We start from the raw sequence: 24,704 nt of genomic DNA, 5'->3' as shown, positions 1-24,704 counted from the left end.
CCACTTATGCTCGTATTCCTGGATGCTAACAATTATCTGGAGAGAGCATTTGGACCCACAAATTCTTGTGAAAAAATGGGAAAAAAAATAATTGTGCAAAAATTATGAGTTCAAATGCAATCAGTTGCAAAATCAATGGATTAGTATAGTACATGCAGATGTTGAATATAATTTTCATTTTGAAACCTACTCGTAAAAAATCGTAATATCTTCAATTCTTCATCCACGAAACTAGTCTCATATATGAACGACAAGAGTTTTAATGCGCAATTGATAAAGTAAGAGAGAATATAATAATGAGTAAAATAGAATTACAGAGAGAGTGGTAACAAATTTTCTATAAATAGAAATGAAACTAATTTTGATGGACTAACCAAAACTAAAATATAATTTATACTCATCAGTAAAACTGTAGACTGAAAAAAGTAACACATTCAGTTGAAAAGAATGTTACACATGAAAATTGTGGTTTCCATGTAAGTGACATCCATGAATAGAAAAACCTATGGTGGTATCATAAGTTTAAGCTAATCCACAATCTTGGGTATCGAAGTTGGTGATGATAAAATGTTACCTAGCTGGTAGGAGATCATATTGATGGGTGGATCCCCGTCACTGAGAGGTGCGTGCGGAGAACCTACCAAGGATACCGGTGTTTCTCTGTAGGATGCCCACGTTACCAAATAAAGCCCCGCTATTATCAGAAATCCTCCCAAAATGCTGTTTACAAATACAGAGCAACAGCTTAGCCACACAATGACTGTGTCAATAAATTAGAAAAATGTCGTGCAAAGAAAAAAAGTATGAAAATGCATTGGATTGGATTGGGGTATAACCTTCCTAAGTATATCGCGCTTCCAAGGAACATTCTTGACAGAAAAGCAGAAGCAGCTGGTTGAAGCGGAATGTACAGAGCAACCGTGGCAGGGCCAAGGGTTTTATTCGACCAAGTCAAAAGTCCATAGTTCAAAGCAGATGCTACGATTCCCTACAGAAACAAGTTTGTTTGTAAGGAACCAGAGAAATATGAAATGAAATATGCTACTTAGATACCAAAAGATGTAATGTGATTCAAAGATCTTGGAATTTTCATCTATCCAAGTATTTAATCTAACCTTAATCATAAGTTGAGCAGAGATTTTCATTACTCTCACCAACAAACATTAACAACAATAATTTTTTGCTGAAATTACCACTTCGCAACAGTTATAAGCCATGGGAGCCTCATGCAGCAACCAAACGGTTTCAGAAACTACATTTTATGTTCTACTGATGTATCCATGCTGTTGTATCCCAAACGTTACTAACATACATAATTTATGTTTATTGGTTAATATAGTAGAATCAATTACTCAGGAACTTTTTAGATCACCAAGTGCAATTTTCTTAACTAGACAGGGAAAAATGAAAAGGCAAACTGTGAAAATACTTACAGCATACAATACAGCAAAAGCCTCGGACCGTGTGAGTCTCCAGTCTGTTGATTCAGTTGTCACAAAAAAGGCAGTCGTGACCATAAACAGAACACCAAAAAAGTAGGAATATGCTGTCACTGATATACTTGCAGGATACTTAGCTAAAAGGGGAGCCTGCATTAAAATACAAGTAAAAAGCCATAAACATCTTGTTTGAGTTATTGAAGCCGTTCAAATAGACCAACAATGACAGGGATCGTTGTTGTGTTAACTATTAATTGTTAGTTATTTGATTCTATTAGGAGTTAGAGTTCAATTATTAGTTATTGTTACTGTTAGACATACGATTTATTAGTCAGAGTTTACTAGTACTCTGTTTCAGATCAGGAGATAGGCATGTTTACCTGGGCTTTAGAGATTAGTGTTTTACCACCTCCGTTTTTTAAAATAGAAACTATTTCCATTTTGGTTCGTCTCTTAAAAATAGAAGCTTTAGAATTTTTCTATTTTTGGATGTGGACCCCACAATTCACTAGCACTACTTTCACTACTTTTTCTCTTCCTCTATCTTACTTTATTCATTTTTTTCAATCTCTTTCTCACTTTACCAATTTTTCTCTCTTACTTTACCAATTGTGCATTAAAACCCGTGCCGTTTCAAATGTTTCTATTTTTCAAATACGGAGGCAGTATAATTTCCAGTTCCTCCATAAGATTAGAAGCGTGTCTTTTTGTCTTGGTGAGTTCTGGAAGGATTCTTCTGTAGGCCTCGTTAGAGGTTTTTTTTAGTTCTATTCTATTCAACTACTTTTGTTACTTTCTGTTCTCGACGCCTTTTACTCTACCAAACAATGTCATAGCAAAGTGAAGGGTAATTTTATGCATATAAACTGCTTATAATGCTCACAAATCACAAGAAAATGGCCACCTTAAGAAACTGAAAAAATATTAGGGAATGGGGATACAGATGGGTTATTGGTCGGCACTACAGCAGGTCTCTTTGTATTAATTTCCAACACCAACGCTATCCAACTAGTGAATACATCAGGAATATGCATGAGTTAAGGGAACCAAGTAGTAGCTTAGAGTTTTTAAATGATCCAACAAATATAAATAAACTTTGACATCCACACATGTCTGATAAATATATTCAGCATCAGAACATAAACATAATGCCGATCATTAAGATACAACAATAGAAGCAAGTTGGACACTGAGCTTAGTCATTTTTAATTCAAGTAGATCACATGAAATGAGGTAGGTATTATTTTCAGTACTTAAGTGTTCGGAGGAGAGATGTTTGATAAAATAGTAGATAGCATTTGACTTATGGGTGAGGAAACACTAACTAATCGAAGTAAATTCAGATATAAATTATCTAATATCAAGAATGGTGTGTATTACCTGAATCCCCAGATAAGTAGCCATGCACATGCAGTTCCCAATTAAGCATAAAACTCCAAGGTGCCAATGATCGAATCCCATATTTATCAAAGCAGACATTATCCAGCCAGCTGGTTCTGGCTGGCCTTTGGCACTTATTTCACTATGTGCAGCAAAATCTAAATCCTTATATCCAAACACAACTGGACCACGGAACATAGCCATAAAAAGTGCACCGAAAACACAAACAAGAGTACCTCCCAACTTTGCTTGACCTTCAGTCTTCTGTAAATTCAGAGTTTCTGTACTGCAAATATAGCTGCATGTAAGCATGACAAACTACAAAATTCTTTTTTTAGTAAAAGATTGGTGTGTATCTGGCCTCAAATGAGCAAAAGGACTAATCATACAAGCAAGCAATGCAAGTCAGGAGTTTTATGTTTTTCTTGATCCTTCATTAATTTATTTATTTCCTTATGTGTTGTGCCGAAGTAATGTTAATAGCTTGTAGAGCTTAGAGACTGACCCCAGCATTAGAGCCAATATGAATGTAAAGACTGGAATAGCAGGCTGTATGGCTGCAGCAAAAGTTGGATTCGTGTAGCCAAGACCAATTAGAAACAGAAGTTGGTTCCCGAAAATACTAATCCAATGGAAAAATGACAAACAGGAAAAATAAGCAAACGATTAGTATTTAAGTAAACAATTCGAAACTCAAGCTCAAAACGAAATGAAAATATTCTACTCACCCAGTCAAGCCAAGAAAGATGAAGGTCGCTATAAGGCGTCTATTTAGAGGCGAGCTAAACCTTCTGCAAAAACAAGAAACATAGCATTGGGAATCGCTAGTGCGTTCATACACTGGAAACGAACAAAAAAAGGGAAACAATTAACTGACTCAAAATGTGAGTCAGTTAAAATGTGATGAAGCATATTACATCCTTCCTAGAGTAGAAATAAGCATTGATCATTAGCATCCACTTCCACATTTTGCAGAAAGATACTCAGACAGTTAAATCTCCTAATAACATTTCACTAAAAAGGCTGTGAAACAAAACTATGTACAAATCAAATTTTTAAAAATTAGACGGAAAGTGCAGTTAAAATCCTAGTAACTATAATTTGCCTCACATCAATGAAGACAAACAACCATTGAATTCAACTAATGAGCAATAAATCACTCGCTCATACTCATACCACTCCCATCCAATTTCCCCTCTCCCAAACAATTCACACAATGAGAAGGAGCTTGAACAAGAACTACCAGCAATCGAGCAGTAACCGCATCGTACCCAACAACATAATCCACGGCACGAAGAGTCAATGATCCAATCAAATCCAAAAAAAACAAACAATCAGAAAGGGAGTGACTGACTTCTCAGACACTCAAATCTCCTAATAACATTTCACTAAAAAGGCTGTAAGGACAAAACTATGTACAATCAAATTTCTACAAATTAGATGGAGTAAAAATCCTAGTAATTATAATTTCCCAGTCACATAACCATTGAATTCAGCCAATGAGCAATCACTCGCTCATACTGCTCCCCTCCAATTCCCCCATCATCAAAACAATTCACACAATGAGAAAGAGCTTGACCGAGAACTACCAGCGATCGAGCAGTAACCGCATCGCACACAACAACATAATCCGCGACGAAGTCAATGATCCAATCAATTTAAAAACACAATGAGAAAGGGAGAGTGACTGACTTCTCACGGGCGTAAGCGATGGGGGCGAGAATGGAGAGCGCGAGGAGGTCACGGTAGACGCAGAAAACGAGCTCATTGACGCCGACGTTGAGAGCGACCTTGGTGATGACGTGGTAGCCGCCGTTGAAGACCTGGACCATGGCCATGGCCATGTGCGCCCTCTGGATGTCGCCGTCGTTAGCCATCAGCGCCGGTATCGCATTCATTGTAGCAGAAATTTCATTTCAAAACCACCGCCTCCTCCTCCTCAGTTAGTCCTCACCCACGATAAAAATGCAAGGGTAGAAGAGATTTGGATTGCGTGAATCGAATGCGAAGGTGGCGAAAATACGGTTACGCGAGGGGTTTGAGATTCAAGTAGGAATGCTTGATTTTGGGATGGATTCAAAGTGAGAGTGGAGAAATATTCAAAAGCAGCCCATCGATATAGCCCATTTTTCCAGTTTTTGTGTATAATTCTTTTTGACATCTCCATTTGTCAAATTCTGATTCATAACCTAAAAAATAATTAATTACATTTAATATTTTTGTCCAATTTATTTATATTGGAAGAAAATTGTATGGTATAAAAGTCAAAATTATGTTTTTTGTAATTTTTATATTAGTCACAAAGTCATTAATTTTAGTACTCCCTCCGTCCCATAATAGATGGCATACTTGGGATTGGCGCGGGATTTTAGGTGACGTTGTTTTATGTGTTAAGTGGAAAGAAAAAATAGTATATTTATATTAATCTATATGGAACTTTATAAAAAAGAAAATGTGACATCTTTTGTAGAACAAATTAAAAAGGAAAATGTGACATCTAGAGCTAGAATGATTATAATACTAAAATAATTTCTCATCAAATCTAAATCAATGGGACAATTAAACAATATCAAAATTATAATATAGAGTAAGTGACTATTTTTTAAAGTAGTGTGATTAACCAAATTTTATGATTTTTGTAGCAATTTGCCCTAAAACTTAAGTATACTTTAAATTATTACTATTGATTTCTTAAAAGACAAAAATGGATTGCATGCATGTCAATAAAATTATACTACTAGTATAACATTTTATTATTAATAATATATACAAGGAAAATTATGAAGTCTGTGTTTTTCATCCCAACATAACCACCATCACTACATAATTTATCAATAAAACTCTTTACAAAACCCAGTAAAAAGTTTGACACAGATCGTCACACATCACTAGTAAAACTCCATTGTGATAAGACTAAGTTTACAGAAATGAAGAGAGGGGCATTCAACACCTTCAAAACCCTAAAATGGTTCGTATTTGATCTGGAGGATGCCTTGTGAGCGACCTCGGATCCGGATACCCGTTTTTCGGATCCATGATTCCCTTGTAGATGACTTCATATGCTTCAGCAAGGGATCTAGACAGTTCAGAGCCAGCTTCAGAACGCAGACTCGGGGCCTGTATCTGCTCAAACTCAGGCAACGTGCTTTCACTTCCCAACACGTGCCCAAAGAAAGCCTTCAGACACTCTGAGAGAGCGGCAGGCACCATGTCTTCCATCTAAGAGAGTGGTGGCCTGGGGATGGAGTCAGGACCTACGTCGTTCAAGGAATTGTAAAAATGGGACATCTTGTTTGACAACCTGCATTGTCTCAAGACTGTGTCAACTTCTTTTCCACAAGGCTGCGGATGTGGCTTTCTAACAGTGCTCCGAGCTTCTTCACGTATTCAGAAGCAACATCGTAACCTAGCAATGGTTATCGGATTGCGCATGAGCAGTTGATCAGAAATATCCTTGAAGGTGCTTCACAGGTCTGCTTGGAACAAAATAGCATTGTCGGATGCTAGCAGTCATCATTTCTTAATATATGAGCCACAGACTTTAAATTCTAGAAAAGTTTCCCATCTATATTTCCATATGGCAAAATGGATGTGACACACCGGTTTAGAAATGCATCCTAATGCAAGGAAGGGGGCTTACATCAACATGTGAGAGCGACCAAAAAGACAATGTGCATATAGCATTATGCTAAAATAAACACAGTGATAAATGTAACTTCTACTAATATATGGCCATATTTATGCTTGGCGAGAGACGGAAAACATTTGGATTTAAACAGTCAATAATTACCTGAGATGAAAGGGTGGAATTGCTGTTATCCAAAAGAGCATCTATAGATGATCTGCGGGGTTGAACTGGGTCTGCTGCACTGACTCTACTTCTCCTTGATTGCTGAATTACTCCCTTCGACTTGTGTGCCTCAGCTGCTTGTTCACACATCTAAAAATAACGACCATGATAATAACATAGCAGTCGGTGAAACCAAGTCATTTAACAATAACTCTATTACTTAAAATAACAACATCAAAATCATACCAAGACAAGAAATTTCCTGATTGCAAAGTCAGCATTAATGGATAAGCTAGTACACAAAACTGGAATTTGAAAACAGCACTACGTGACGGACTTAATTCCAGCCTAAAAGATCTTGGTGGAGTGACTGGAGTCCAACACTATTGTAAAGGCATGTACATGCATATGGTCAAACAGCACATAAGGCATACATAAAATTGATTAAGGAGTATTGATAAAGCCAAAGTAAAAACTGCAGAACCAACTTAGGATAAAGAAACCTATTAAGGAGTATTGATAAAGCCAAAGTACTAAACATTATTCTGTTTTGCAGTTCATGCTAAAAGAAACCTATGGACAGAAAGAGATGTTATAGAATACCCATGAAACACACCTGAATAATAGGATCTACAATGCTGATATGACAGGTTCAAATGCAAAATGCAGTATCATTGCCGGACGTGGGAACCATCATACTGCCATATGTCTCAATTATTTCAAGAAGCAGTGACACTCCTTTCAGTGCTTGAGGTGGAGAAAAGTCAACAGAAACTAGGGGAGGATAACGTAACAGCTTCTCTCCTCGAGCTTTTAGTATGTCGAAAAAGGTTTTCTGAGCAGTGCCCTTGAGAGCCCATAGTGTGTTGCACAGAGCTGCTCCCCAGCAGATCTGATATCTACAGATAACAAGTTGAGATAAAGAAACAGAGAATAGAAATGAAGAAATGAATATATAATACATTGTTGAAGCGGAATATACTCACAGTGTGGCTGTAAAACTCCAGAGTATTACTAATCTTTACCTTTCTAGAATATTAATCATGAGAAAGCAGATTGAAGGAGCATATTTTGCTCTTTCTAGAGGGGGGGGGGGGTATTTTACTTGATTGGACATAATTCACATTAAAACACTGCCCATTTCTTCTCGACACAAGTTTTTATAAATGTTAGGCAAGTGCGTAGATGAGTGGAAAAAGGGGCCTACATTTATTGTAGGGTTATTGTATCTAATTGTAAATGTTAGGTAAGCATGTGGCCAATGCTTGGTTTTTGTGAAAATTAGTTGATTTAGTTAGGAGAAAATATACGGGATAATGGTGGGGTAGTTACCAAAAAAGGAATGGGCAATGTTTTGGGGATAGACTAAAATGGCAAATGACAAATGTTTTAAGGGACAGAGGGAGTATTTAATTTTACAATACATTTGAAGGCCTTTTATATTGTGGAACTATTCATTGAATGATGACAAACATAAAGAAACAAGCATCTAGGATAAAAGAAAGAATGCATACTTATCACAACATTCAGCCAGGGCATTCACCTCTTCTTCAACGCAATCCAAGGCCTAAAAACTCAATCAAATACACTTTAATTATTTTTCAACCGAAAAGAGTGGACGCCCACAAAAATAAAGAGAGGAAGTTTAATAAACAAATAAATCTGTCAGCATAATAGAACGTGACCCATGATCAAGCCAAGAACTACAAACCTACTCAGTAGCAAATAACAATTGGTGCACAAAACCAAATTTGGATCTAGCTACAAGGAAGAGGCTTTATTTTTAAATATCGAATGAAAAAACGGAAAACATAGTCCAGTTGGATGGCACTGCACTACTGCAGACCATAATGCAATTACAAAAGCATAACGGCATACCGAAGTAATGCAATCTATCCACCAGGCAAGAATATTACAAATTAGTTTCAGTTAGTATATCCTAGAGCATGTTAAGTTAATATCCACAACCTTGAAAAAACATAGTACTAACATATTTTATCAAATAATTCAGCTAGATTAATAATTTCAGCTTTGATTCTCCATATGACATTTCTTTTCATTCTAATCTAACTTAGATCTGATAGGTCTTCTTGTTTTTATCCAGAGATATCATCAAGCTCCACTCCAGACAGGATCTAATATTTCTAAGGTATATTGTAGGAAGGCCATATTTGCTGAGTGTTGCCCTTGGGAAAGATAAATAACCTAGAAAGACAGAGGTGATATTCTTTTATATCTGCAGGCTAATTTACAAAGGATGAGTGTTTTATTTCACTTCATTCACACTAAATTACAAGTTCCTTTCAGTGGACAGATGCATAAAATCTATGCTATATCAATTGAACTCATTCAATGGACAGATACAAGCGACACAGTGCCACAACTAATGATATCATAATAAAGATTTGACTAACAATTTGTATTGTACGATTATCAGTCCATAGTTGGTGAGACAAGGTTTCAAGCTAATAATCAACAAACTAAAAATTCAAAGTTATGCAATTTTAAATATAAGTATGCATGACCACCGGCTCGAAATCTCAGTATAGCATCTGATAAACGAGTAAACGACCTAAATGTTCCAAACAGAATTAAATGGAACTACACTCACGCTGATTTTAGTTCAGTTATCGATGAAAGAGAAAGCATACCGTTTATAAATTATAAACTAGTGATTAGATAAAGATCGATCAAGCTCTAAACAATATGTAACTGAACAGAATTGTGTCACTTGCAGCTTTAGGAAAAGTATAAACGACAATGCGCGCAGTGCAGTGAGCAGATCGCAGAAGTCCAACACTTGAGAAGAGCAGTTAGGATAAAAAAAATTGATCAGATCGAACAACAGAATTGAGGAGCAAACGGCAGCAATTAAGGTTCAGCTATAGCGTACCAGCTGGGCGGAGGATGAGGCTGCTAAGAACTCTTCGTTAATAGAGAGGCCGCGCTTCTCAATGGTGGATCGGAGATTCCGGCGGGCGTGAGGGGTATTCTCGGAATAAAAGGAGGAAATGGTGTTGAGTGAGGCGAGAAGATCAGGACTGTCAGTGCGAGTCTCTAGCACCTTCTTCAGCTTCCGTGACAGCCCCGGCGCTAACGCGGTGGCGGTCCCCATTCTCTCTCCCTCTCCTCTCTCTAGGATTCCGGCAGCTTACGAATACATGAAGATGTTTCAGCGAAAACGAAGACTGGAGTTGGATGGGTAAGTTGGAACAAATGTACAACTTATTTAAAAAACGTACAACACGTGCTATAAGACGAACTGGGTAACTTTGAATAGGATACCCGACCCAGTAATTATTAATAAATTTGGGCTTCCGGCCCATATTGAATGTCCAAATTATTAGCCTATATCGAAAGTTAAGAATTGGAAACTCTATCATTAGAGGGCTCAAATATCATACTAGCTCCGTCCTTTAAAAATAGCACATCTTGAAACGGCAGAGGCATTAATACACAATTAGTAAAGTAGAATAAAGAATGAGAGAATGTAGTGAAAATAATATTAGTAGATTTGGGCCCACAATATTGATGGTATTTAGTTGTTTAAAAGTTTCCTTATTTAGTACTCCACTATTTAATTTAAGGGACGATCCAAAATGATAAAACTAGTACAGTAGTACTCCCTACGTCCCATTCAAGATGGCCACATTTCTTTTTTTATTTATCTCAATCAAGATGTCAACTTTCCAATTTTGGAAATAACCTCCTCTCTCCTTTCTCCTCATCAAAATATTTAACTACCTTTTTCCTTTCTACTTTATTTCATCTAACAACACTTCCTAAAATCCCGTGCCACTCAAGAATATGGTCATCTTGAGTGGGACGGAGAGAGTATATTTTTATGGGATGGGGCAATTCTATGAACTAGCATCACAATTCCTTATTGTTAAATCTCATGGTACAATCCATTATCCATGACACTCAGTTCCACATTCAACTATATCTTCGTCCTCATATCATCATGTAAGCAGCAAAAATGCGGGTACATTGTAATAGTAGAATTTAGGTTTGTTTCTATGATTGGGCAAAAAAATACAATAAAGTTTCACAATTTTTTATAAAAATACGTACCCCATATGATTTAGCTCCTTTGTGATATAGCTGGTTGATAACAGTTTATATGATAGAGATGGAACATGCAAGCAATTCAAAAAATTCAAGGTAGGATAAAATTTTACTGATCTTTAATAAAATATTCAAAATCTTTTAAAATCACCTTTTTATGAAACTAAACTTATAATCCTAGCTACCAATGCAAATGGATTTTCTCTAGTCAAATGCAAATGGTTTTTCAATTGTTATTCATTTACAACATCGAATTACACTTTGTAATGCATGTACCAATAAATTTATTGCATATTCCCATGCAGGAATTCATGTTGATATTACTATCTATTTATAGGAAAAATACGTTAATTAAACCGTCTCAATTATCGGTTGTGGCATCTCGTAATAGGCCTATAGAACAACTAGACAACTCGTAAATTAATATTGTAAAAAAGAAAAGAGTAGTGCTAAATGGCCATAATGTGGCTGGCCATAAAAATAAAATATTGTTACCTTTAATGCTTATTTACTTGGATTTAGTTCATCTTAAAAGTAATAATTATCTAAGACTAATTTACCCTTTGTCCTGAAATAATACACATAAAAGACTAAGTCGTCAAATCATCTTGAAACTTTGAATATGTAGCTCATTTTCGTTTCTTATGTTAGATATCCACTCAGTTTTTTTAAACTTTAATTTATTATTTTATATTTTATAATTTAATTGTTTAATATCTATAACTACTTTTAAATCAGAATATATGAATATCTTTATGATTTTATTAATTTATTAATTGTTTGGTATGTATATTGACCAAAATATCCTATTATGGCCGGTCATAATGTGGCCACTTAGCATTTCCCACAAGAAAATGAGAAACACCATGATGCAAATCATTTGTCTCTCTCTTACTCATTGTTGTCATGCCTCGAGAAGTTGCGAGTGCATGCGACGTCTCACAATGACAGAGAATTATTTTCCAAGCCACACTCCCTACCAATGCCAAACAATGAGAAGTGCATTGTAAATTTGGTAGTGAAGATCTCAAGAGTCATTTCCTTAATCCCAATCAAGAATATGTGTATGAGATTTGCAAAGGCTCTGTGCAGAAGACACTAAGGTGCTTGTTAAGATGTGGAAATAAGCAAAAACATTTCGATGCATTTATAGATTCACCAATCAATAGCCCTGTTCTCGAATCTAAGTGGTCAACAAGAGTTAGTGGGGTCCACCTAGAAGACTCGGCTGGAAAAGAGAGTTTTCTTTTTTGGGATTAGATTGATGAATGTATAATAAAATAAATTACTAATACTCCTATAATAATGAAAATCATTAATGACGTATTATATTATTTAATATTTAAATAGTTGTACTACTTCCTTTTTTCTTTTCCTAATGCATTTTGTCATTTAAGATTATACTTTTGTTATACTATTTCCTTTTCTTTTTGGTTATTTAATATTCTCTTTATCCCATAAAAATATGTGCAATTTCTATTTTCATTCGTCACATAAAATATGAGCATTTACATTTATGAAAAGTTGTGTCAATTCATTACTCATATACATTAATTTATTTACAACTTATACCACTATAGCCTACCATTACAATTTATTAAACATTAATAATATTTGTGGATTTTACTATCTACTAACGCTACTTTAACTACTCTTCTCATTCTCTCTATTACTTTACCAATTGTTCATTAATTCTCATGTCATTTCAAATGTCCATATTTTTATGGGACGGAGGGAATAAATTAAACAATTAGATCCAATTTAGTAGCTAGGTTGAGATTAGTTTAGCTAGCTAATTTTGATTGGTTATACTAACACTAATTTTGAGATTATAGGTAGAAATTATGTTAAGTTAGTTAATTTTGGATGGTTAAACTAACATTAATAATGTTTGATGAATTAAATAAGTAAAGGAAATACATTAATTTCTTGTTAGGTAAATAGTCATGGGACAATATTCCCTTACTAAAATTAATTATTCACCAAAGTAACATAGTAGTTGATGCAAATATTAATATAGGGATGTATATGGTGGGTTGTTTTTGTTGGGTTACAAATCCATCCCACATCGGGTGAGGGAGGGAAGTTGGAAGGTGTATATAATTCATGTCCAACCCCAATTAGTTTGAGGCCTTTTGGGATTGACCCAAAAACAAATCCGTGCGGGCTTGACCCAAAGCGGACAATATCAAACTAATGTTGCAGTCGACGATCCTAACAAGTGGTATCAAAGCCCAGGTGGCTATGGGTTGTGCCTGGATGAGCCCCGGTTAGGGTCGGGCCCTGAATGACTCGGGTTAGAGTCGGGCCCAGGATGACCCAGGGGCCAGGGCTGGAACGACCCATGTTCGTGTCGACTGCGTTCCCGATGTGGTCTCGGTTTGAGGGGAGGTTTGTTGGGTTACACACTCATCCCACATCGGGTGAGGGAGGGAAGTTGGAAGGTGTATATAATTCCTGTCCAACCCCAATTAGTTTGAGGCCTTTTGGGAGTGACCCAAAAACAAATCCGTGCGGGCTTGACCCAAAGCGGACAATATCAAACTAATGTTGCAGTCGACGATCCTAACAGTTTTATGTACTAAACTAGTTTTAAACACTAAACTCCAAATACATTATTATAAAACAATGCGGAGTTTATTACTCCTTTCGTTCCGTTTTAGGAGTCCCGGTTGAGTCGGACACATGTTTTAAGAAAGTGTTTGAGTGTGTAATAAATAGATGTCGAGACTCACTTTTAATTGAGTGTGTAATAAATAAATGTTGTAGTGGATGTTGGGACCCGCTCTTAACACTTTTTTACTTACTTTGTAGGCATTTTTTTATTAATATATCCCAACCGGGACTCCTAAAGCGGGACGCCCGAAATTGATCAACCGGGACTCCTAAAGCAGGACGGAGGGAGTACAACTTTATTTGTAGTTCATTATAGAGAATGCAAAGATTTAAAACAATGACATCATCTAGCATAATTTAAAAATCTGAAGTTCATTACCAGTTTTGTTATTAGTTCATTATAATGAACTTCAGGTTGTCTTATAATGATGTTATTCAGCGTTTAAGGTTTAAGACTGGTTTGGTATTGATGACAGTCTTGTATATGCTTATGCAAAATACTAGTTTACTAAAACACAAAACCAATTTCAGTCCTTCGATTTCGTCCATCTAATGGCAAAAATAACTGCCACATGTAATTAATTAAAATATTGAAAAAAACGAAAAGGTTAGTATTGGAAGTCCATATTACAGCAGTTTTTACCGTACCTAAAATCACGCCACTTTATCAAGCCACATTGAATAGTCAATCTTTAATTTATTTAATTAAATCTATAAAGATTTACAATATATTAATTTGATTTCTCATCAAAATATTTACCATAAATGTCGCACACATTTTTATTTGTTTTCATGGAGAGGAAACATCTTTTTTGGTCCACGAACTTTGTCAAAGTATCATTTTAGGTCCGTGAACTTTGAAAATATCATTTGAGGTCCGTCAACTATGAGTTAATATCAATCAAAGTACTTTTTTACTATTTCCAAGTTTTTCTGGATGAAAATACCCTCAATAATTTGAAAGGTACATATTTTTAATAACTTATCACGTACTCATATTTTTATAAATATCTTTACTTATATATTTTTGACGAATTTTTTAAATGTAATTTGACCTTCAATATTATCACTTAATTTTGTGACATGCAAGAAAAGTTCCTTCTTCAACCTTTTATAGTAAAGAATTTTAAAATATTTTTAAGGTATGGATACTCGTAAAAATTAATGTTACAGTCAATAGACGATACTTGAATATTGATATACACATATGTATTGACGGTCATTTTCAAATCTCGCATAACATAATGGGATACGATGAGATAGAAACAAAGACAGGAACAAGATCCCTACTCTTAACGGTTTTTCATTTTTCATAATTGTATAGAATTTTTGTATTCGTCATTCATATTTATGAATCGTTCATTAGAATCAACATTCTGTATATAAATCTATCGGGATCAAGAAGTTATCAAAAATTTTGTTTAAAACTTTTAGTTCTTGTCAATATTCAGGTATCGTCTGTTGATTGTGACATTAACTTTTACGAGTATCCATACCTCAAAAATATTTTAAAATTTTTTATTTATAAAAAGTTGAAGAAGGAACTTTTCTTGCATGTCACAAAATTAAGTGATAATATTGAAGGTAAAATTATATTTAGAAAATTCGTCAAAAATACATAGTAAAGATATTTATAAAAAATATGAGTATGTGAAAAGTTTATTAAAAAAAATGTACCATTCAAGGTATTGAGGGTATTTTTGTCCAAAAAAACTTGAAAATTGTAAAAAAGTACTTCGATTGATATTAACTCATAGTTGACGAACCTCAAATGATATTTTCAAAGTTCACGGACCTAAAATGATACTTTGACAAAGTTCGTGAACAAAAAAAGATGTTCCCGCGGGTACCCGTTTCGATACCCCTAGTAATTTAAATACTATCTATACCTATTTTACGATATAGTAGTACTTTTTCTTAACTAAGTTTATTTTGCACTCTATTCGTGTATGATATATTTTATTATAGTTTTAATAATAATTTCATCATAATATCCATTATTTAGTTAGTGCTTACTTATTTATCACGTGCATCCATTTCAGTGCACATAACTATCCATTATTTGTACCGCAAATGTCCATTCTATATACTCCTATTTGGTTGTGGACTTGTGACAATTGTTGCTTTCACCAATTGATAAATGGTACTGACCTATCTCATAACACATTTTGTACTTTCACATGGTGGGGAAGAGAGAATAGAATTATTTGGCTGCGATTAAGTGTTGTACATTTTCTACTTGCACATTTTCGTTTATTCATCATATTGTCGATAGAATTATTTGGCTGCGATTAAGTGTTGTACATTTTCTACTTGCACATTTTCGTTTATTCATCATATTGTCTGTACATTTTCTACTTGCACATTTTCGTTTATTCATCATATTGTCTGTTGGAAACGTGTAAAATATGGAGGATTTTGGAGGCTTTTCACATGGATAGATCTATGGCCTTTCAACTTGTGTAACCTCTAATTTCTTTATATTTATCTTGAATGCCAAGCTTTTCAAGTACCATCCTCTATCCTATAAATAGGTGGATTTGAGGGATATGAAACACACCAACAAATCATTCTTTCTTCTCTCTAGCTCAAGCATTCTAGTTCGCATTAGGAGCATTGCATTGCTCGGTTCTCGCCTCCAATTCAAGTTCGCCAGAGCCTACGAGTTTGAGGTGCTTCAACTCGGTAGGAGGAAAGTCGTTTCATCTTTGGGAACGTTGCGCCAATCCGTGAGCACTAGCCGGGGCGTATCTCGTCTTGCGGAGAGAGGGATACCTCGACTCAACCTAAAGAAGGCTATAGTTTGCATCTTGTTCCTTTTATTGTATTTACTTTGTTTTATTTACCTTCTAGTTTTGGTTCTTTTGTAATAGCAAGAGTTTGCCCGTGTGAAAGGCTACAATATTTCCAACAATCGCAAGACGAGATATTGTACTCTTGCTGAAATCATGTCGATACGCTATGAAGTGGTTAATTCCTTGAGATCTATTCTCTTGAGAATGGTGTTTATCGTTTGTCATCTGACAAGCAAGACCAATTTAGACTTGTTAGTAGTAATTGGGATGCATATGTTATTGCATATACCAATGCACATATGGTTCAATGTAATTGTGTACTTATTAATGGAGACAATATTGTGCAAATTATTTGAACGTGTTGTTATAAACAACAAAGATCACGAGGTGGTCGCAATGGTCTCCGACGTGGACCATGGTAATAATCCAAATGAATGGTTTGTTGATACTGGTGCCACATGTCATGTTTGCTCCGAGAGAAGCGTTTTTTCTACTTACAAATCTGTTGGAGATAGAAAAGTACGTATGGGAAACCAAGCCTCTTCTAAGGTGGTTGGTGTGGGTAATGTGTTCCTAAAATTAGGATCAGGAAAGGTTCTTACCCTTAAGGATGTGCTGCATGTCCCAGACATCCGAAATAATTTGGAGTCAGGCTCACTTCTAGTAAATCATGGATTTTCACTAGAATTTGAGTGTTAAAATGTTATATTGACCAAGTATGAAAAGTTCATAGGTGAAGGTCACCTAGTGAATGGGCTTTTTGAGCTGACCGTTACGGTCATTCACTGTGCAAAATGAATAAGCAATAAGGAAGATGTCACATCCTCTTATTTTCTTGAAAGCTCTGATTTATGGCATAATAGACTGCGACATGTAAATCTAAATGCTATAAAAAGATTAGTGAATCTTGATTTACTAAAAGTTCACGAGCACAAAAGAAATGTAAAGTCTGTGTTGAAGCAAAAATGACCAAGCTACCGTTTCGCTCAGTAGAACGGAGCACAGAACCTCTAGAGTTAATCCATACAGACATATGTGATTTAAAATTTGTGCAAACTAGAGGTGGTAAAAAGTACTTCATCACATTTATAGATGATTGCACAAGGTATTGTTACCTTTACTTATTAAGACGTAAAGATGAGGCAATTGAAGTATTTAAAGACTTCAAAAATGAAGCCGAAAATCAACTTAATTGTCGAATTAAGTGTGTTCGAAGTGATAGAGGTGGTGAGTATGTAGCCCCGTTTGCAGAATTATGTCATGCAAGTGGTATAATTCACCAAACAACGGCTCCATATTCTCCCCAGTCAAATGGAGTTGCTGAACGAAAAAATCGAACACTTAAAGAGATTATGAATGCTCTGTTGATTAATTCGGGTTTATCCCAGAACATGTGGGGGGGGGAGGCTGTGTTAACATCGAATCATATCCTGAACAAAATTCCACTAAAAAATAGGGATGTGACTCCTTATGAATTGTGGAAGGGAAAGAAACCTTCATATACATACCTCAAAGTGTGGGGGTGTTTAGCAAAGGTACAAGTGCCTCCTCCAAAACAAGTTGCAATTGACCCTAAAACAGTTGATTGTATCTTTATTAGATATGCATTGAACAGCAGCGCATGTCGCTTTTTAGTTCATAAGTCAGCTATACCTGATGTAGCTGAAGGAACGATAATTGAATCTAGGAATGCTGTATTCTTTGAGAATGTGTTTCCTTGCAAGAAGCAAGATGATCGTTCTAGTGATAGAATGGTGGATGAAGCCACTAGTTCTAATTCTCCAAAAAGGACGAGGTCAAGCCCTGAGGATATAGAACCAAGACGTGGTAAAAGAGTTAGAGTTGCTAAGACTTTTGGTCTAGACTTCATAACTTTCATGTTGGATGGTAAACCAAAGTCATTGCCGGAGCTTTGTCTGGCTCAGACGCAGTGTGCTGGCAAGAAGCTATCAATAGTGAAATTGAATCCATCATAAGAAATAACACTTGGGTGTTAGTAGACTTGCCTGAAGGCTGTAAGGCTTTAGGGTGCAAGTGCATTCTGAAAAAGAAATATAAGCCCGATGGTACTATAGATAAGTACAAAGCTCGCCTAGTTGTACAAGGCTTTAAGCAGAAAGAAGGGTATGACTTTTTTGTTACCTATTCACCTGTTACGAGAATCACTTCCATCCGGGTGCTTCTTGCGATTGTTGCTTTGCACAATCTTGAGATTCACCAAATGGATGTGAAAACTGCGTTTCTGAATGGTGATCTGGAAGAAGAAATATATATGGAACAACCCGAAGGGTTTGTTGTGCCTGGGCAAGAGCGTAAAGTATGCAAACTGGTAAAGTCATTATATGGGTTGAAGCAAGCACCGTTACAATGGCATTTGAAATTTGACAACGTAATGTTGGCAAATGGATTCACTATTAATGCGTGTGATAATTGTGTTTACGTTAAGAACACAGATAACGAGTTTGTTATTGTGTGTCTGTATGTTGATGATATGTTGATAATGGGTAGCAATAGTGCCATTATTAACGAGATAAAAAACATGTTGAAAAGAAATTTCGATATGAAAGATATGGGTCTAGATGATGTGATTCTCGGAATCAAAATATTGAGTACTAATGAGGGAATTGCCTTAACGCAATCTCATTATGTTGAGAAAATGCTTAAGAAATTCAACTCGTTTGATTGTAAGCCAGCAAAGACTCCTTTGGAGCTCAATGTCCATCTGAGCAAGAATATGAGTGATTATGTTGCTCAAGAAGAGTATGCAAAGGTCATAGGAAGTTTGATGTTTATCACAAACTGTACTCGACCTGATCTTGCTTGTCCTGTAAACAAGTTGAGCCGATTTACGAGCAACCCAAGCAAGGAACATTGGAAAGCTTTGTGTAGAGTTTTGAGATACTTGAAGTATACTATTAACTTTGGGTTGCATTACACAAGATATCCCAAAGTACTTGAAGGGTACTGTGATGCAAATTGGATCTTTGATTCAAAAGACTCATTTTCGACAAGTGGGTATGTGTTCACTATGGGGGTGGTGCTGTCTCGTGGAAATCAACGAAACATACGTGTATTGCTCGTTCCACCATGGAATCTGAGTTTATCGTATTGGATAAAGCAAGGGAAGAAGCCGAGTAGCTCAGAATTTTTCTAGAATGTATTCCATGTTGGAAGAAGCCAGTGCCCGCAGTATTGATACACTGTGATAGCAAAGCAGCTATAGGTAGAGCACAAAGTGACTTTTATAATGGTAAGTCTCGACATATTAGTCGGCGACATAATACCGTAAGGCAGTTGATCACAAGTGGCATTATCTCAGTTGACTACGTAAAGTCAGTGGATAACTTAGCAGATCCGTTAACGAAAGGTTTCAACCGTGATCAAATGCATAAATTGCTAAAAGGAATGATACTGAAAACCACATCTTAAAAAGATGATTATAGTGGTAATCCAATCATACGATTGGAGATCCCATTGGCTTGGTTCAATGGGAAAACGAAGCTATATGAATCTAGCTATAACACTTGGAAGATTTTAATCTTCGCCCATTCTTTAGAAAGCATTGAGTGTTGTAACCTACACGTGGTAAGAGGTTAAGTCTTTTGACTTTTAATGATTCTTGAAATCTCAAGGAGATGCATATGGCAAGATACTCATGAAAGAATCACCTATGTAAGTGAAAAGTGAGGCCACTTCGTGTGTATGAGTCACTTATGAATTCCAAAGAGGTGTTCCACGGCCGAAACGGACACAAACGTGAGAACTGATGGAGTTGAGACAATATTGTGTTGATGTTATTGACTAGGCATACACCAAGGAGGAACAGTTCAAGGCATCGCGTCCACTAGCCCGCCGGTATGTCCGATAGTGTTGACTATGGAAGGTTCAAAACCACAAGTTACCTCTCCAAATACAGTATCGTTTCTCGAGAACTGAGCAAAAGAGCCTGCATACATGCATACATGTCTGGTGTTGGTTTTAACTTGCAGCGCTTTAACCAATGTGGGGGATTGTTGGAAACGTGTAAAACATGGAGGATTTTGGAGGCTTTTCACATGGACTAGACCTATGGCCTTTCAACTTGTGTAACCTCTAATTTCTTTATGGTGTATCTTGAATGCCAAGCTTTTCAAGTACCATCCTCTACCCTATAAATAAGTGGATTTGAGGGATATGAAACACACCAACAAATCATTCTTTCTTCTCTCTAGCTCAAGCATTCTAGTTCGCATTAGGAGCATTGCATTGCTCGGTTCTCGCCTCCAATTCAAGTTCGTCGGAGCCTACGAGTTTGAGGTGCTTCAACTCGGTAGGAGGAAAGTCGTTTCATCTTTGGGGACGTTGCACCAATCCGTGAGCACTAGCCGGGGCGTATCTCGTCTTGCAGAGAGAGAGATACCTCGACTCGACCTAAAGAAGACTATAGTTTGCATCTTGTTCCTTTTATTGTATTTACTTTATTTTATTTACCTTCTAGTTTTGGTTCTTTTGTAATAGCAAGAGTTTACCTATGTAAAAGGCTATAATATTTCCAACATTGTCTCCCTCCGCTGTGATGAAAAGTGGAATATACATTCCACTGACTTTCCGTATCCACTTTGCTTTAATAATGAAACTGGGGAAAACAAAAATTATGTGTTTCATCCTCTAGTAATAAATTGTCCAAGATCTATATGGCTATGTGATCTATCTTGAATGAGACATAAGGTCTGTAACAATAAATCTCATGTCCACCAGTGTAGATAATAATTGCACGTATAATTGTGCATGCAAATAATTCGAACTCCCAAAACATACACCAAATCCCTACTTATTAGTGAAGACGTAGAGATTTAACCCCAATTAATTAAACTTAATCAAGACTTCCACAAATCAATAAGCTTTCCCATCGCAGCAACAGACTCACCTCCCTCCTCCATCGCCGCCCTCGCCTCCTTCCTCTTGTCCTCCAACACCTTCCTCACACTCACACCCTCCATTAACTCCCTCACTCCCCTCTCCACCTCCTCCGCCGCCACCAGCCCCCCCTCCCCCTCCTCCACCCCCACCGCCACCCCCAGCCCCTCCACCATCACCACCCTATTGAAATGCTGCTCCGCGTAGAGCGGCCACGTGGCCATCGGCACGCCCTCCCACACCGCCTCCAGAGCTGAGTTCCACCCACAGTGCGTCACGAACCCTCCCACCGCCGCGTGGCTCAAAACCGCCACCTGCGGGGCCCACACCTTCACCACCATCCCCCTCTCCCTCGTCCTGTCTACGAACCCGGGCGGCAGGAGAGCATCCAAGTCCGGCTCCGGAGGCGGTAGGAACATTTTGGATTTGTCCTCCGGCGGCGGCGACCGGACCACCCACAGGAATCTGTGGCCGCTTCTCTCTAAACCCTCAGCTATCTCTTTTAATTGAGATGCTGAGACTAAACCTAGACTGCCGAAGCATATGTAGACGACGCTTTTGCTAGGCTGTTTGTCGAGCCATTTTAGGCAGCTGTGTTCGCCGGCGGTGTCTCTGTCTTGGGCCGCTAGGAGCGGCCCCACGCAGAATATTGGCGGGGCGCGGCCGGCGTTGTTGCATTTTCCTTCACGAATTGCTGCGAGTGGCCTAGGTTCTAGACTCTCGAACGTGTTGATGAGTATCCCGGCTGAATCGGGCATGTGGTCGGAGACGTTGAGGAAGTTCCGGTAGTCGGACGATGTTCGATCAAGAAGCGGCCTTACCTGTTGGCAAATGAAAAGAAAGGAAAATAAAATTATAACATCTCACGTCAGTGTAAAAAAGAAAATTTCGCTAGCTGATATAATTGTATATCTAGAATGAAACTGAAAAATACATTGATCTAGCGCGTATTGGGGTATGTGTAGGTTTTAAATAAAATACTTTATCTGTCCCACGAAAATAAGGACTTTGGGGACGATGCGAATTTTAATGTCAAATTGATAAAGTATGAGAGGTATAAAATAAAAAAGTGATTAGAATATTATTAATGAAGAATATGTCCACCTTATAAGAGAGAACTTACCAAAGATGAAGACGATTATTTTTGTGTGATAGAACTAAAATGGACTAAGAAGACTATTTTTTTCAGAACAGGGAATATAACAATATTTTCTTATTGGTACAAAGACAAACTCCACCTGGCTAATTTAAGTGATCGAGTAATATATCGAATTGAAATTATATAATATTGCCATAGCAAAATATAAGGATTTTAAAATTTGGCATATTTGATCGATAGTGGGCTGATCCAAGTATATTAGAAAAAAAATCTTCTTAAAAAGTTTGAGAAAGAGTATTGGCAAATTAAACAAAATAATTATTATAATAATATCATTACCATGTCGGTGGCCAGCACCGGAGGTACGCCGGGAACATCCAAAAGCGTGTTTTTCATGTCTTTGAAGCTCTGGGTGGTGGTTCTGTCAATCTCCGGCAGGTGCAAAAGAAGCGAAGTGAAGTGAGCTCCGGATGTGAGGAAGTAGTAGGTAGGGATCCCGAGCTTGGCGGCGATCGGCAGCGCTGTGGTGCAGAAGAAGTCGATGATGAAGGCGGAGACGGTGGAGGAGGCAGACACGGTTTCGAGCGCGTGGAGCACGTGGGGGTTGTGGCGGTCGAGGGCTTCGAAGAGAATCGCCTCGACCGAAGGGAACGCGTCGAGATCGAGGGACACGGCGGGCAAGTGGTGGAAGGTGATGGAAGGCACGGTTGCGGAGATGTGGGCGATGTAGTGGAGCGTGGAGCCGCTGCGGAAGGGCGGGGGCATCGTGAGGATGGTGATGGAGAAGGATCGGTGGTGGCGGAGGATGAATTTTCCGAGCTCCACCATGGAGATGAGATGTCCCATTCCCGGAGATGGATAGAGCACGATAGTTCTTTCCATTACTCAAAGTGATAGCTGTGTATGTGGCTATTTGGGGCAAATGCTATTTTCTTTTATGCTGAGGATAAGATCCGGCCCACTTTTTCGACTTGTTCTATGGCAAAAGTACAACACTTACAGCTATGCTCTTCCGCAAGAACGAGCATAATTCAATTTAAAATTCAATTAAACAAAAACATTTCCATAATATTAAAATTCATTAAAAAACTTAAATAATATTACAAATGAGAAATAAAATAAAAACGACATAATTAAAATCCTAAAAATTAAAAAGTACATAATTAAAATCCTAAAAATTAAAAAATACATAATTAAACTCCTAATAATTAAAAAGTACATAATTAAAAGCTAAAAATACCCCGTGGAAGACTACTCATTCGGCAACACTACCCCCAATTGTCTTTGGAGGCCCAATATCATGGCCTCATGCGATCGAAGTTTTGAGGGGGTCATAGTTGACCTATCGGCCATATTGAGTTGGGCCAAGAGGGTCCTCAACGAGTTGGTGGGGGGTGGAGGTGGCGCATATGGAACGGGAACGGGAACGGGAGCGGGTTCGGGAGCATTGGCGGTTGCAGCCGCCGCCTTCTTCCTTCCTTGTGGTCGGCGTTGGGAACCGCTCGGGCCGGCGTCAGGGCTACCCAAGTTAGCTCCGGCGAGTTGGCTAGCCAAATCTTCAGAGCCGGCGTCGGATAGAGATACCGACCTTGACCGTTTGGAGGAGCCGCTAGAGGAGGATGTTATGCCTCCCCTATACTCAGGAGCGGATCTACATGCACTAATAGAGGGGCAATTGCCCCACCTCATATTTTCACATTCATGTAGATATTACATATTTTTAAATTTATTTCTTTCAATTTCTTACTAAATGCCCCTCCTCAAATTCTAAAAAAAGTTTCGTATGTAATTTTGCTCCTCTTCTTACAAATTCCTGGCTTCGCCCCTGCCTATACTTCAAGTGCGTCCGCGTCTCCTGTCAAATGTTGAGGTACTTGAACGGCTTGTAGTTCATGGATTGGTAGGTGCTCATCGCGGCAGTGATGATGTCGACCTCGCTCCGGCCGCTCCCCGTCGACCGCTCTTCCTGGAGGAAATAGCCATTGAACTTGCCAATTTCTTCGTTGGCTCGGTAGATGGCTTTGCGCACCATACTCTCGTTGCGCTCGATTGTTCCCGGCAGCCGGTTTATCAACATTATATTGAGATTTTGCATACACTATATTGATGGTTTTTTGTATTTGTTGATAAAATCTGTTTATCAACATGTACAAAAATTGAAATATAATTTATCAAATTTCATCACCTGAATATCGTCGGAACATATGCAATTGAGATCTCGTTAGAATCCTTATTTAATTATCTTTAATATGATATATTTTTTGTGAAAAAATAATTTAAATCGAGAGAGTTACGTAAATTTAAAGTTTTAAGATGATTTTGATGATAGGGAATTGATATTAATAACCTTTAAATTTATTTAATAATTTTTTAATTTAAAATATAATACATATGACATTATTTTAATCACTGGATCTCCTAATCTAATGGCTAAAATTTGATCTTAGTTTGTGATTGCTAATTAGCAATTGATCACTCCTCCAATATGTACATTAATATTATTCAAACGAAATATGCTATCAACTATAATTAAAAATAGTTAAACATTAACATTTAGTTATATTAATTAATAAATCTTATTATATTATTTTATTTTATTTAAGATATTGATAAAATATCAT

At 37.2% G+C, this 24,704-nt stretch overlaps 2 protein-coding genes and 1 pseudogene across 2 annotated transcripts; all 3 read right to left on the bottom strand.

Annotated features, from left to right (window-relative positions):
• Positions 1 to 274: 274 nt before the first annotated feature.
• Positions 275 to 4,889, bottom strand: LOC121778218 (WAT1-related protein At4g19185-like). Its single transcript, XM_042175528.1, has 7 exons — positions 4,512 to 4,889; positions 3,548 to 3,610; positions 3,325 to 3,441; positions 2,820 to 3,105; positions 1,434 to 1,589; positions 837 to 988; positions 275 to 720 (listed from the first exon to the last, which is right to left on the bottom strand). The coding sequence occupies exons 1-7, from the start codon at positions 4,715 to 4,717 to the stop codon at positions 528 to 530; spliced, it is 1,173 nt and encodes a 390-aa protein (XP_042031462.1). The 5' UTR covers positions 4,718 to 4,889; the 3' UTR covers positions 275 to 527.
• Positions 4,890 to 5,539: 650 nt separating this feature from the next.
• Positions 5,540 to 9,724, bottom strand: LOC121779182 (annotated as a pseudogene).
• Positions 9,725 to 20,827: 11,103 nt separating this feature from the next.
• On the bottom strand, positions 20,828 to 22,977 carry LOC121780347 (UDP-glycosyltransferase 88B1-like). The gene is made up of 2 exons (XM_042177931.1): positions 22,423 to 22,977; positions 20,828 to 21,805 (listed from the first exon to the last, which is right to left on the bottom strand). The coding sequence occupies exons 1-2, from the start codon at positions 22,963 to 22,965 to the stop codon at positions 20,945 to 20,947; spliced, it is 1,404 nt and encodes a 467-aa protein (XP_042033865.1). The 5' UTR covers positions 22,966 to 22,977; the 3' UTR covers positions 20,828 to 20,944.
• Between the last annotated feature and the right edge of the window lie 1,727 nt (positions 22,978 to 24,704).

The sequence above is a fragment of the Salvia splendens genome, chromosome 19 (assembly GCF_004379255.2).
Source record: "Salvia splendens isolate huo1 chromosome 19, SspV2, whole genome shotgun sequence".
Lineage (NCBI taxonomy): Eukaryota > Viridiplantae > Streptophyta > Magnoliopsida > Lamiales > Lamiaceae > Salvia > Salvia splendens.
The sequence above is the reverse complement of the archived record's forward strand: the minus strand, read 5'-3'. Positions and strand labels throughout refer to the sequence as shown.

Coding starts and splice junctions, on each gene's coding strand:
- LOC121778218 (XM_042175528.1), bottom strand. CDS start 4,717: ATGAATGCGATACCGGCGCTGATGGCTAACGACGGCGACATCCAGAGG. Junction 1,590..2,819: donor CTACTTATCTGGGGATTCAG/GTAATACACACC, acceptor ATTTTAATGCAG/GCTCCCCTTTTAGCTAAGTA. Junction 721..836: donor AGCGCGATATACTTAGGAAG/GTTATACCCCAA, acceptor ATTTGTAAACAG/CATTTTGGGAGGATTTCTGA.
- LOC121780347 (XM_042177931.1), bottom strand. CDS start 22,965: ATGGAAAGAACTATCGTGCTCTATCCATCTCCGGGAATGGGACATCTC. Junction 21,806..22,422: donor CGGTGCTGGCCACCGACATG/GTAATGATATTA, acceptor ATTTGCCAACAG/GTAAGGCCGCTTCTTGATCG.